The sequence below is a fragment of the Pezoporus flaviventris genome, unplaced genomic scaffold (assembly GCF_033815535.1).
Source record: "Pezoporus flaviventris isolate CSIRO_AGI_PZ_B2104156 unplaced genomic scaffold, CSIRO_AGI_Pfla_v1 ptg000002l, whole genome shotgun sequence".
NCBI classification, from domain to species: domain Eukaryota; kingdom Metazoa; phylum Chordata; class Aves; order Psittaciformes; family Psittacidae; genus Pezoporus; species Pezoporus flaviventris.
The window spans coordinates 10,240,914-10,255,896 of NW_026892550.1; the positions used below are offsets into that span (position 1 = coordinate 10,240,914).

At 40.6% G+C, this 14,983-nt stretch overlaps 2 protein-coding genes across 2 annotated transcripts in view; both read left to right on the plus strand.

Moving 5' to 3' along the window:
• Positions 1-14,983, plus strand: part of EVC2 (EvC ciliary complex subunit 2) — a 437,493-nt gene that overhangs the window by 293,659 nt on the left and 128,851 nt on the right. The window lies entirely within an intron of this gene.
• On the plus strand, positions 3,561-6,291 carry CYTL1 (cytokine like 1). Its single transcript, XM_061464868.1, has 4 exons — positions 3,561-3,828; positions 3,936-3,980; positions 5,355-5,483; positions 5,646-6,291. The coding sequence occupies exons 1-4, from the start codon at positions 3,685-3,687 to the stop codon at positions 5,727-5,729; spliced, it is 402 nt and encodes a 133-aa protein (XP_061320852.1). The 5' UTR covers positions 3,561-3,684; the 3' UTR covers positions 5,730-6,291.

Here is a 14,983-nt window from a genome sequence, read left to right on the forward strand (position 1 = left end):
ATTGAGGAGTATTGTAAAGATGTGTCTGTGATGGAGTTGTCCATGTCATGAGTGTAATCACAAGTACGGTGGTTCTGACTGATTCCTGTTGTGCTCCCTTCTCATGCCGGCCTGAGCTTCGTTCCACAGATAGGAAGGGCTGTAAATAGCATCTTCTCTATAGAGACAATCTTCAGGTGAGTTTTGACTCTTTGCCCTTTCTCCCTCCTATAGCTCTAAGACTATTGCCTTTTCCATATTGCCTCTAAGATGTTATTAGCCTTTGCGAAGAACACCTTGTGTCTCCCTGTTAAAGACCTTCTCTGCCCAAGGCAAGGTACATACCAGAATTAATAAATGGCTAAATGGCTTTGCATAACTGACTGGATAAAAACAGTCACTGAAAAGAGATTCTGGAATTTCAGGGGCTTCAGTAACTGTGCATCTGGTTGAGAGTTGTGCAGAGTGCCTTAAACTGAAAGGACCACTCACAGTCCCTGGTGTCACTAACAAGTTCTCCTGAAGTCACCAGTGAGCTTCTTAGAGACAAAGAAGTTATTTGCTCATATCTGGACGATAAATTTAATGTACTCAGAACTCAAGAATAATCTTGCTGATGAGCTACAAATAGAAAATAACTGAGAAGAGAGTATTTGTCTTTTTTGAACTGAGTTGCATATTCTGCATGCTGAGATGTGCAGAAGTGCTGATGAGCTAGTAGAGGTTGGAAAATATCCATCTGGGTGGGAGACAGATATGTGTGTAATCTGACTCAGGGGGGAGAAGATTTAGGTGAGGAAATTAAACCCTGGTCCTTCCTTCTTCCTTTTTTTTTCTGAATAAAATAAATTAAAAAGTCCTTTTTCCTGGTATTTCTAAGGGTAACTCATTTTTTTATCTATGTGAGTAGACATCCATACAGGTGGCTTTCCATGAGTTAGTTTATATAGGATCAAAGAGAAACACAAGGCAGGAATACTGTAGCTGAGTAAAAACTTCAGAGCAAACTACTTCAGCAATTTTGCCTCTTCACAATATAGACAGTAATATTTTTTGTTTGGTTAAATGTTTTAATGAGGTTTACATTCAACCTTTGCTTTGCTTTCTGGGCCAAGAAGAGCTTGGTCAGCAAGGGAATTGCATTTCCCTGTTCTACAGAAGAACATGGAAGGGTGGATCATTTCCCATGCCTGTCAGTGGCAAAGCATCTTGGCAAGTTGCGCAGCTGAACAAATCTCACCTCTTAGGACAGAAGTTATGCTATGCAGTCTGCAAGTGTGAGGCCAGGCAGACCTCAGCTGCAAAGTTATGAATGGTGGATGCCAGTCCTTTTCTCCCCCTTCCCTTTGTCACTGCCTCAGATCATTGCCAGCATGCTGCACTTTCAAAAACTGAGAAAGGAATGAATTCCACGTATCCCACTTTCTGGACAAAAATCATAAGCCCTCAGTGCAGTGCAAGTGTTGGGCTTTTCCTCCTCTGGATGTCTACTTGGAGCAATAGGTGGCATTCAGCGTTTATGCCAGGCTCTCTCAGACATGACCACTGAGTGAGGCTTCTATGGCATGGGTTATTCACCCCAACTTGGGAGACAAGGCATTATGTTAGGCTAGAGGAAGCTACACATTTGCCTCCCTGGCCCTGTGCAATCAATGTAAAGCTCAGTTCATAATGTAATTCCAAATTGGTGTGGGCACCTTTAACGTTACTCCATCCTAATGAGAGAGATTTTGAAATAGCTTTCAGCTGCCTGAATATGTCCAGGACAGAGGACTTGGGGAGTTGTTTTGCTGGTGTTTCTTGCCAGACAAAAAGTGGCCATGAGGCCATGTTTGACATCTATCTTTTTGAACATCATCCATAGTATTTAATTGTAGTTTGAAATGAAGTCATCACTGTAGGCTTAATATAGGTAAAATACCAAGAAAGATAATATTGCTTGCACTTAAAAAAAATAGAAAAGCAAATGTTTCATTTTGAAGCCATCCTTAGCAGCAGCTGGGTTGCTGACTTCTTGTAGTGGGAGAGCATTTATGCAGTTCAGAAGACTGCTCTTCTGGCAGAGCAACTACATTTTAGCAGGTTGCCAAATGAGAATGTGATAGAAGCATAATATTTCACTGCTACCCTCAGCTACTCTTTACAGTAATGAGATGGTGATTAAGAGCCTGTTTCTTTACCAGCAAGGCTCACAGTAAGACATATCCTTTCCTTGGACGTGCTCTAGGTAGCTGTGTTTAGATCTATGATCCAGCTGCTTGGGGCCATCTCAGATGGTTTTCTGTCTTCCTCCGGCCTCTTCACTTTTCTAGGCAGCAACTATCTTTCCAGGAAATAAGACCCAGCAGCCCATTTGCCAAGGCCAGTCCTAAATTCCCCTCAACCAGGACTCCCAACTTTTCTTTCTCTTCCTAGTATCTGCCACTTTGACCTTCTGGAGAACATGATGTTACTAAACCAATCGTTCTTTATGACGGCAAAGAAACATGTAACAACAGACCCTAGTGTGCATCTCTCCTCTGTTTCCTCCAGGTGTTTTGGTCGATTTGAGTCAGAGTCTTCTGCAGCATATAGAATATTTTTTCTTTCCAACACTAATTTTGGAGACTCTGATTTTCCCTCTAAAATGGCTTTTGGGAAGCCCTTTCTTTTACAGATGTTCAGTCGTTTCCTCTTCTCCCACCTTCAAATGAACCTTCCTGGTCTACTGCAATGACAGGGTATTGGAGTACTTCATCAGATGCTTTACTCATTTGGGTAATACCTAGCTAGAATATGAATTTGAAAGGGGAGAAGGTAACTTGTGAAATAAGCAGTTCTTTGTTCAAGGGTACCTCCATTTTACAGGACAATTAACATGTAAGAACAACATATGTTCAGCCTCAGGCTTGCACCCCAGCATCTGGGTTTCTCAGCACCATCTGTCATCTAATAAAGGAACAGAGCCTCATAAATTTGACTCAGAAAGCAAAATAGTTTTTATACATTTATGACAGCCATATAGAGATGTATTCATTCTGTTTGAGACCATGAATGTGTAAATCCACATGTCTCTCCAAGCAACCATAACGAGCACTATTGTTTCGATTAACAAATTGTGAGCATCTGCCTAGGTTAAAAGAGAAAATGACATTAGACCTGGAAGGTTTCCTTTATAGCGGTAAACTTTCGGACCTGCTAGGGATGATAAGCAAGTCTAATTGATACTGATAACATATGTCACCAGTCCTGGAAGGATTTCTCTCTATCTGCAGCCTGTGTGCTCCCACAGCTGTACATTACATTCTCAAGAAAAGTGTATGTGCCAAAGTACATACAGGATCATGGCCTACAACACTTTGATAACCCCGTGCTGCTTCTTACACACATATATCTGTTACTTGAGATGCTCACTAGGCTGTTTTCTTTCTGGAATGAAAAACATCAGTAGTGTTTGTTTTTGTTCCCCTCATTCCCTCCTTTCCGTGCTCTGGGCAGGAAAGCACTAGCAGCTCTGCCTCATAGGTTGGCAGGAAATTTAAAACAGCAGCAAGCTGCTGCTTGGACCACCCCCAGGCTGGATTTTTTTTTTTTTTCCATTGATTCAGGAGACTATTTAATTGGGAGCTGACTTGTCAAACTCACCCATTGACGCTTACCAGTAGCTGCTAACCACTAACTGATTTTTTTTCCTCCCTTCCTCCTCCTTTGGACAAGCTCCCTACAATGAATATGCTGCTGAGTCTCATTGCTCTGCTGTCTGCTGCCCTGCTATCCAGAGCAGCCCCTCCAACTTGCTACTCAAGGGTGTTGTCTCTGAGCAAAGAAATCACGGAGTCCTTTAAGGAGTTACAGACCTCCAAAGCTGTGGTGAGTCTACCTAAAAACTGCTCCAGCAAAGACGCTGCAGATTGCATGTTTTTGACACAAATTTCTCTCCAAACAAAATTGCAACAGGTATTTCTTGTTTCCTGCAGGACTCCTGTGTGGAGATGTTGCCCAGGCTGTACTTGGACATCCATGTAAGTTTTCACACTACTTTCTTAATTCCGTGCCGTAAAAGCAGCTAATAAAAAGAGAGAGCTCTTAAGACTGCACCCCAGAAGAGTGGTTTGAAAGAAATTTTTAAGAACTTGTTTAATTAGAGAGATGAGTGACCAAAAAAAAAAATCTCATTTTAAACCTTATTAAAATCTTTGTGAATCTTCTGAGATTTTACTTGTTTAAAAATTTCAAAAATGAGGAAAATGATATTTTGAAGTGATTACTTACTGTACATTATTTATTGTGAGAGAGCTTTTTCAGAAGTTAAATATGTGCAACAAAACTGAGTAATAGTTTAAAAGAAGAAATGCAGGATAAACTTTCTGCATTGAGTAAACCTACTTCATTTTATATGCTGAGTATCTTCTGGGACTGCAGTTTTAATAAAAATGAGTGCAAGAATACCTTCCTGGCTTTTCCTATTTTAGGTAGCCACTTGTTGAATCTAGAAAGAAGAATTATGCCTGAGGGTATAAGAGTGTGATACTGAGAAAAGACAGCAGTAGTCATCTCCCAGCAAAGACAAAATAGAAATAGCTTCCTGCACACATAGTTAATGTCATAGCATTCTGCCCTGTGATATTTGACATATTTTGCTTCTTTTCCCAGTGCTCCACTGGGTAACTAAAAAGTAGAAGATATCCAACAAAGCAAGAGATGCCTGATACATTTTGCCATAGGCAACTACACTATCAAGACTTGCTAGTAATGACCATCTATATCCCAATTCCAGAGTTGCCAGTGCCTCACTTCATTGCAAAGACTGAGCAATGTGAGCCGAGTGCCTCAGTTTCCCTCATTTTAAAGCAAGAGCTGGGGTATTTATCAGCTTCACAAGGATGTTGCGAAATCCATTTTGGCTGTGTTTTATTTTGAAAATGCAAAGTCTGAGACAAAAATTACTCTAAAAAATATTTTGCTTTGTGCTTACAATATTGCTGATTGTATGGGAACAAAAGAATCATGTCTGTGATTGATAATCTATTCAGCAGTTAAATCAGGTGCTCACTTAGAAGTGAAACAGTGCACCTATTCTGTAGGTAACTCTACCCACTACAAAAGCAGATTTGATTGTATTGGCACTGCTGCCTCCTAAAGCATCTGAGAAATAAACTGTCAGACCAAAATTGTGTCTATGAGCTTTCCCAATCACCTATTTGGTCCAAACATTTTTGTTATGAAATACTGATAGTGAATTTTCCTAACTAAAGGTTACATAGGTTACGTACATACGTATGCAGAGATAGGAATTCAAGGTTCCCACAGAGGCAGTAAGAATCATGTAAGTGATGGATGCGAAACATAAATCTGTGTGTGCAGGGTTACACATACCTCTTTCACATGCTTTGCAGAATTACTGTGTGCTGGCAAAACTACGTGAATTTGTGGCCTACCCCAGATGTGAGAGAGTGCTTGAAGTGAGTGAGCTGAAGGAAAAAGCCCGGAGCCTGTACACCATCATGATCTCCTACTGCAGAAGGGTAGGTCAAGATACATCGAAGGGACACAGTCTCTGTTTTTAGCTCTCTCTGTCACTATCTTGTCCTTTGAAATGCAAAACTGGATCAGGGCCTAAGCTTCTCAACACTGTGCTATCTTCTGCCTTCCTCCTTATATGTTACCCTTCTCTTTTGTTTCTCCAGGACTTGGTATTCCTCACCGATGACTGTAACGCTCTGGAAAATCCTATTCTGCCTCCCATTGAGCCCTCCATCATTGAGAGCTAAAAGGGATTCAATCTGAAAGTTGTACCTGGGAAATTTTTGAGGAGACCAAGAGACAAAATATGTACACAGTCAACTACAATGTTAAGAACCAAGAGCTTTTTCAAGCACACCAGCAATATTATCACAGACCTACCCATTTTTCTGTACTTTGGCAGGAAATGAACTGCATGCCTTGCATACCTACTGAGCTGCTAGGGGAAATACTGTTAGAGAGCATTTCTTCATTTGGCAAGGTATGATATTTCAGCTTAGCCAAATGTATATAGTATGTTTTGTTTAAACATTAGTCACTTGATTTTTTTTTTTTACTTTTTTATTAATAACTACTTTCATATAAAGAAAATACATTACGATCAATATTCTACCCTGATTTAGCAGTTCTTTTATTAGATGGACATAGAAGGGACTATGTTTTTTTCTTAAATGTTTGATAGGAGAAGTGTAACTGTGTACTGGAAGATGTCTCTCTACCTGTATAGCTCATACATATATGCTGATAGTTTTGATGTGAAACTTGTAAGACTAGAGGTGAAAAGAACTTGTCTCTGTGGAAAACTAAATAAAAACACAGCCTTCTAACCCAAGGTGCTTGTTTTACGTCTTGTCTTTCAACATCAGCCTGAAAGGTGTCATTCTTATAAACTTACTTTTCAGGGTTACTTGCAAGTTGTTTTTCACAGCCTAAACCATCTTTAGCTTTGTTTCCACAGCAATGCAAACTTTGCTGTGTCTGCGTGATTTGACAATATTTGAGGTTTTACTGGAAGGATTTATCTGTACTGCAAACAATTTCTTTTTTGTCCACTAATAATTTTTGTCCACTAATAACAAAATTAGTGGATTTTTTTAAAATACTATTCTGTGTTGTGAGAATGTAAGTTGTAAGGCAGTGGCTCAGAAAGCCTGCTAAAGCTTTGGACAGATTGCTAAAACACAGATGATATACTGAGCTATGAGATTAATGAGATTTCCAGATAACAGTTCCATAGTCATGAATCCCTTCAGTATGTGCAAGACATGAGACCTCCACACCCAGCAGTTCTTTGGTGCCAACAATAAAAAGGATCTTCCCCATATTCTCAGAATTAGCTGCAAATACCCTAGAAAGTCCCTTTCTTCCCTCTGTGCAAGTGGTTCCTCTATCTCCTGTATAGTATTTGCCAGTCATTCATCTGCAGCACTGCCAACCCTGGCGACTTGGTCAGTGGTCTCACTACGTTTTAAATACCTTTCTGTGGTCATGGAATTATGTGACAGTCACAGCTCCTCTATTGTCCTGTCATCCCAGTGAATATATGGAGCTACAAACCAAAATGATTGACAACTGTCACGGAAATAAGTGAGTCATAACACTAAGTCAAAGGAAAAAAAAAATAAAGGTAGGGAGGAAGTGAGTTTTGTTCCTTTATTTTTGAATTATCCTGTCCTTTAGAAACTACTAAACTGATTTTAGCTATAGAAAGTTTGACTATCCCATTGAACCACAAAATAAGGGTGCGAAACTGAACCTGCAACAGATACAGAGAGAAGAAAGTAAAAAAGTACTCTTTCCCATTTGTTTCAATTATAAGTGTACATTCAAGGGAAATGGTTATCAGACTTTGTACTTCTGAAGACAAGGACCCCATGTGCTAGCCCTGCTAATCCTCTAGGGTAGTCCTACTATCAGAAAAATCTTCGCTTGCCTTTTAGGATCCTTCTTATCTGCAAGCCAGCAACCTCTGTGCAAGACCCTACACACTCTAGAGGTACCAATGCTATTTCTTCTGCATCACCTGGACATACCCAAAGCCAGATCCTTCAGCAGCAGCCATGTGCTGGAATATGGACACCTATTAGCATGCTGACAGGGAGCCTGATACCAGCATAGGGAGCATGTAAGCACTGTCAGCTCCCTGGCTCAAGGAGAAATGAAGGTGGGGTTGAATCAATTGCTGTCAAATTCTACATCTAAACTTTCCCTCCTTCTAATCAGGAGCTCAGCCACTGCTTTGGGAAGCAAGCAGCACTGGGATAACATCAAGGTCTATACACTTCCATACAAGTACCAAAACCACATCACAGCCTCTACTTTCCGTACATTTATACAAAGACAGCCATGGACATACCTTGCAAGAAAATGCGGTATGGTCACCACAGGCCATGCTGTTTGCAGTACTAACCCAGGGACTGGGTGGTACATGTGCTTGGAACCTGGCAGCAGAAGTTGTTAATTTTTGGCTGTTTTTTCCACCTCCAGATGTCATGGAGGGTTTTAAACACAGACCTATTTGTAAAGCTTGTCTTGTGACTTGGCAAGCAAACTGCAGAGCAAGATGCATTTCATTTCCCACACAATTCTGTCCCTAGAACTGGACCTTGGGTAAAATGCAGGTAACCATGGCACTTCTGCCCCTGCTTCTTGCCTGTTGCATGGACACACACTTTCTGAAATGGAGTATTTGATGAGGATTTTCTCATGGATCTTCTGATAACTCTTCTTTATCCTGCCTTATTAAAGTAAATAAGCCTTCCTTAGTGCAGGAACTTGTCTGAGTTTGAGAGAACACATGATCCTAACTCAAGATTTCTCCCTTAATGTTCCCATTCTCTCAACCACCTTCCAAATACATTTTCTCCTGCTTAAAGCTGACCACATTTGTAAGGAAAATGTAGCTTAATTTCTTTAGGACAAAATATCATGCCAAAAGTCTTTGGAATTGGAAAAAGAGTAGAAATCACAACTTTATTTTCATTGCTTTCATTAGCAACTACAGTCTTTTCATGACTGACAAGGACACACTCTGTCTGCAATACACTCTTAGCATGGTTACTTACCAACAGCTCAGTTCTGTACTGTGACATCCTACTTCTGCAGAAGATGAGAAAAGCAGTTAGATGCTCTGTGGGGTGTACATATTTGAATGGAGTTTAAAAGTCTATCCTATATTTGATGATGCTGTGTATGTTATTCCCAGAATCAGACTTGTCTGGTCACTGATGCACTTTTTACACCAAGAATATTCCCTATGGTTTATGCTGTGACTTTCTTCACATCTTGTATGTCATTTTTAATAGAAAGTGTGCTGAAAACAAAGCTATGGTTTTTCAGGTCACAGTAACCTGCTGTCACTCAGATTGTCTTAATGAGATTTGTGTTTTGATGAGCCTCTTTTATGAAGAGCATCTTTTTCCAAGTTGACATGGTCTAAGATAAAAGAACACTGATAAAATGATCTAATCCAACTGTAATTTACCAAGAAATCCTCTGCTTCTCCCCCTCAGTAAAACAGTAAGTTTACCAACTTTTTAATTTACTGTTATACCAGGTATATGAGGAGCAGTGGAGCCATTCATGCAGCTGAGTATTTATTCCTGCAACACAGCAGCCTATGCTTATTAGGGCTCCAGCTTACAGGGAGACCATGAAGGGATTAAGAAGGACATATTTGTTGTAATTTGTTATCTGGCATCTTGCCTAGTTATTGCAGAATATTACTAAAAACACATCATTAAAATTATGCAATTATTAGGGAAGAATTGTAGAAAAACAAAGCATCTGTTCTGTTTTCTTACCTGTAAAAGGAGGTTTTTTTGGAAGGAGCAGTCAATCCTAGGACTAGGTTTTTGTTTACAGACTTCTAGCAGTCCTAGAACTGCTAGATTCTCCATCATATTATCATATGGAATCCAAGGTAGGCAAACTGGTAAGTCTTGGGGACTGTTTGAAAAATTATTCAAAGAAAGACATTAATTTCCATTTTTGCCAGAAAGTAGAGCCTGTGGGAAGGGCCCTTGCTGGAGAAGTTTGTGGAGGTCTTTCTCCTGTGAGAGGGACCCTGCGCTGGAGCAGAGAATGAGTGCGAGGAGTCCTCCCCTGAGGAGGAAGAAGCGGCAGACACAATGTATGATGAGCTGACCACAACCCCCATTCCATGAGCCCCTGTGCCACTGGGGAGAGGAGGGAGAGAAATTGGGAGTGAAGTTGAGCCTGGGAAGATGGGAGGGGTGGGTGAAGTTGTTTTAAGATTCAGTTTTTACTTCTCATTATCCTGCTCTGATTTGATCAGTAATGAATGTAACTAATTTCTCTAAGTTGCATCTGTTTTGCCCCTGTCAATAACTGATGAGTGAACTTTCCCTGCCTTTATCTCGACCCAAGAGCTTTTCATTATATTTCCTCTCCCCAGTCCACCTGAGGAAGGCAGTGATAGAGGGGCTTTGGTGGGCACCTGGTGTCCAGCCAGAGTTAACCCTCCACAAGTGTCTAAAGAAAGGCCATGATTTCATTATCAAAAATTTTTCATAGTCTGTGTTTCCTCAGCGTAGGGTAAATGTATATCCTCAGATGAATAATATAGAATGAACAGCAGAAAACCAGCTAAAAATCTACCCTTTAAAGACAGATAAATACATACAGATATATCCTGAAATTTTGTTTCATGTTCATAGGTCCATAGAGAGAATGAATTCAGACAGATAAGAGGATTTTAAAACCAGACATATGAAGGGCGGGGGAAGAAAACTGTCTCCAACTAAGTTTTTCAATAGATTGAAAAATATTGACATTACTTTGTTAATATTCAAGTCTTATAGAAGAAAAAGAAGTCAAAGTCATAAAACAAGAAAGAAGCTTGAGATCTCCTAATGCATCCCTTGAGCCCAAGACTAGCCTGGCTATCCCAGTTTAGTCCTGATAGCAGTTTGCCTGAATGGTTTTAAGAAAAGGTGATCTAGAAAGCCTGCAGTTGGTCAATTCAGTCCATTCCAGACTTCCCTTGTCTTAGAGTTTTATCTTGTGCTCAATTTGCCCTCTCAAAATTTAAGCCCATTGCTTCCTGCTTTATTCATCGCAGAAATTGAGATTAGGTGGTTGTTCTTTGTCCTTGCAGCAGATGTTAGTACATTTGAAGATTTCTGTCTCCCTCTCCTTACTCTATAAATCCAATTATTTCAATCTTTCTTCACAGATAAGAGGTCTAAAAAACATGACCCTTTTTGTTACCTTTCTTTTAGCTCGATTCACTTAGCTTCCACCCTTATGAAGCATAGTGCTCAAAGTTAAATACAGACATCCAGCTGAGGCTTTATCAAAGTCAAGCAGTACAGAAAGAAAGATCTATCAGTAATGTTCTGACAACAGTAGATTGTTGTATGCTTCTTTGTTTAAATTTTAAGATTTGTATGGATGTAAAAAGTTACAGTACATGTTGGCCTCACTCTTCTGTAATGAAGAAAATCCTGGGGGAAAACAAAACAAAACAAATATAACAGATACTGAAATACAATGGCTGCTCCGTTTGCTGTACAAGTAGCTATCAAGTTCACTGGAGACAGTGCCAGTCTGAGAGGAGTCATATTTTTTAAATGCATATGGATTCTACAATGTGATCTACACCTCTTCCTTCCCAGGACACTGTCCCAGCTCCCAGCCTGTTGAATCCTGCCAAAACTGAGCCTTGGTGAGGTTACTTGTAGACCCCTACATTGTATGCCCTTGCACTGTCACTCTCTGACGTGAAACGGTTAATGTTGCAACTACTAAACCCTTGCCTTCCTAACCTGAGAGGCTGAAGCCAAGTTGTCTTTTGGCAGTAGTCTCTGGTCCATTCTATCCCCCAGACTACATCCAAACCTTGTTTAGAAGAGTGGCATCTGCTCCAGGTCAAAACTGCACACAGAACTGTTAGACCAATTTCCAAGTATACCCAGGCATGTTTCAATATCCGGAATGTGCCTAACGCTGAGTAAATAAGTAAAAGCGCAGTGGTTCAGTTGTTCTCCTGGGAGAAGAGCTGTGCTTTCCAGATTGTTAACGCATTTTGTATTATTGAATTAAAACCAAACCCTGAAGCAGTCCAGGGAACAGACCCCAGACCTGCCCTGTTTCCATCTGACTTTCCTGTAAGATAAGTACTGAGTGAATGAGTCAGAAAGGTGATATTCCTGCTGAGAGAGAAAGGGAAGCAAGAATGCAAGTCTTAGTAAATCAAGGTCAGACAGAAGCTCTTCTAATGACCTGGGAAGGGAAAAAATGTTATTTGGAGATCACAACTTTGTTTGTTTTCCACTGTTTAATACAGAGGCAGCTTTTTCTGCAATTGGAGAATTGTAACTTTTTCTCCACTGTGAGCTCTCTGAGCAAAAATAAGTGCTCAGCTGTTGCTGCCTTCTTACAACAGCTACACACACAGAAGATGTGAGCTTGGAAAGCAGGCTGGTTTTCCTTGACCAGGACACAGAAGCCAGGTCAAGGAAACAGAAAAGTACTCCCAGACTGTTCTATAGCCTCCTTCTTCTAGTGCATAGGGACCATCTCTGGGTTTATAACCCCAGCCACTAGCCCCATGTCTGGGAATTATTTGCATTTTTAGTTGCTGTTAAGTGTGTAAAGTGCATAAAGTGCATTGCTTCCCTCAGTGTCCTTGGAAATTTTCGTAACAAGTCATCATTTTTAATTTTCTTTCTTTCTTTCTTTTTAAGAAGATCTATTAATCCAATTATAGGCTAAAGCATGTCACAAGTATCTTTTGTTTAGCCTTTACATAGCACCAGGCTGTACAGCCTGAGCCTGGCCCAGGACTGACGGATACAGCTCAGAGACAGGCTAAGCTACAGCCGCTCCTTGCAGACAGTCGCATTTATGTAACACCTTTCTTCACTCAGCACTTTATCCCTTTTAAACACTACTCTCTAGTTTTTATTAAGTGTCTGAATGTGTAATGCTGGTGAAGTCCTAGGAGTTTGGGGCATGATCTCCTACAAGCCTTGTATGGACACTAGGAGAAAGTCTACGGACAAATTACTTACATAGGGTAATACATATGCCAACCTGAAATCCTCTGTATCAAAGGTAAAAAAGAAGACTGACAAAGCATGATAGTCTGCAGGAGGGACAAGTCTGGGCAAACTTTCACCATGGCCACAAAGAGTAGGCAGGTCAGAGGCATATCTTTCCCCTCTTCCATGCCTCAACAGCACTTCTGAGAACAAAAGGGCTTATCTGGTTGTCCAAGATAAACCTGACATTAAGCCTCTTTGTGCCATGACCTTCAGTCAGAAGTTTTTAGCTGGTCCTAAAGTTCACTTGGTCACTTTGGCTGAACAGAGGGCAGAGAAGGAGGATGAGGAGGAAGAACAGACAGGAAAGAGCATCCTGCACATTTGTTCAAAGAAAGACTGTTCAGTTTCTACAAATCTGTTTTCCTCAATAAAGTGCAAATGCATCAGACTTGCTCCAGTCTCCTGTAATGGGATTTTATCACCTTCACCCTCATAAAACAGAAAGATTATTCAGCAAAGAAATTATGCAAATAAAATAATTTCTCATCATCACTGTCTTCAAAGGAGGACAACAAAGAGTGGCTCTCAAGAAAATCTATTGATAAGGATAATTATGTTATTAGGCTTTCTCAATCATCTTTTTGTACATACAGTAGTTTCAGCTTAGAATCTTTCATCAGCATGGCATAAACATCTGGATAAAGATGTAGATAGGTAAAGAAAAGATCATGAAGCGCTTTCTATACATTAATTACACCTCATAATACCTCTTACAACTCAGAAAAAGATTATTATATTAGGCATTGATGCCTCTAAATCAGACTGCTTATTTAGTTATTTAAATGCAGTTTTGAGGATTTGTGTGAACACTGTGGCATAAACAGCCTGCCTGGGATCAAAGAGCAAATTGATGAAAGTGCCAAAGATAAAACACACATCTTCTGAGCTTCCTCCTCCAACACTCTGAGCACTGCCTTTAGCTGCATGTTCTTATATAGTCTAGGGATGGCTCTTGTATTTTCTGACAACCAACATTTTACACAGCAATCAAATAGATTACTATTGCGTTGCGCCTGGCAAGCTTTTAACCAAAGTTAGATCTGTGGTCCATATTTTAAATGGATTCTTATTACATGTGCCAGAACTGGTTTGAAGAAATATTTCCTCCATGTTAAAGCTCTTGTCAAGCCAATGAAAGGCCAGCCTATTCTCTGTAATAGGTATTGTCAGTATTTATACATAACACATGATATTGCAAAGCAAAGACCTTATGTTCACAGCAAAATGCACGTCACAAATTGCTTTTTGGGAAATTTCATCAGAAAACAGTAAACTCAGAACAGTTGTGGATTCCTAAAAAATGTTGAAATCCTGCAGAACATTAACAAACTGCTTAACCTGGGTCCCTAAAAGCACAGTGATTTGGTATTAATGTCTTCAAAATCCAATTCTGCTGCACCACCAAGACTGTATGATGCAAGTGTGTCTTTGCATGTTTACAGTCAGACCTCTAGGTAGACTGTATGATAAGGTTCCATGCCCCTTTTCTTTTACCTGGGCAATCACCACTGAAGAGTTGGTGAAAGGCTAGAGTACAGGGCAGTGAGCTTGCTGCATGCCCTCTCACTGCCCTGAGGATCTCGAACTCAACCGTTTCATGATTGCTACAACCAAGGCTTCCCCGGAGCATCAAGTTTCCAACCAGCCCTTCCCTCTTGGTGAGCACGAGGTCAAGCATGGCACCTCTCCTTGTCAGCTCCTCTATTACTTGCAGAAGGAAGTTGTCTTCTACACAGTCGAGGAACCTCTTAGATTGCTTGTGCCGGGCTGCACGGTCCCTTCAACAGATATCAGGGTGGTTGAACTCCCCCCATGAGGACAAGAGCCTGTGAGTGTGAGGCTGCTCCTGTCTGTTTATAGAGGGCTTCCTTCACACAGTCTTCCTGATCAGGAGGCTGTAGCAGACCCCCCAGAATGTTCCCCATTGCAGTTCTCCCTTTAAACCCTAACTCACAGATTCTCAGTTGGCCCATCACCCTTCTGGCTATAGATATATTGTTCCATCACAGGGCAGCTGAATAACCACAAAATGATGCTCTGGTGAGGACCATGCCATCTCACAGGGCTTTGCACTCAAAAGGAGACCTCCAGAAGGAGGGCATACATACAAGCCTCCTATAACTTCCCCATCAGGCACGCTCTTGTTTGAGTTGGCACCATGCTAAAACTTACTCAAGGAGTCTGCAAGGGATTTAGAAAAAGAAGTAGGTAGCGTTTTATTATTGATGTTTAAAGCAAGATGACCTGTTAAGCTATAAGTAACCCTTGTTGACTTCTTCAATCTAGAAAACAGATGCAGTGTCTCAGCATCTGAGTCACTGAGCTAGACAAAAAAACTCCAGCAGAAACCCAGCTATCGATTTCTGAAACTGGCTGAGTACTACATAAGTTTTAACAGCCCATTACAGTGAAAACAGTGAAGTTGGTCACAA

Bases quoted from the DNA above. Each gene is read 5' to 3' on its own strand.
- CYTL1 (XM_061464868.1), top strand. From the start codon at position 3,685: ATGAATATGCTGCTGAGTCTCATTGCTCTGCTGTCTGCTGCCCTGCTA. The intron at 3,829-3,935 runs GTGAGTCTACCT...TGTTTCCTGCAG, and splicing joins TACAGACCTCCAAAGCTGTG to GACTCCTGTGTGGAGATGTT. The intron at 3,981-5,354 runs GTAAGTTTTCAC...CATGCTTTGCAG, and splicing joins GGCTGTACTTGGACATCCAT to AATTACTGTGTGCTGGCAAA.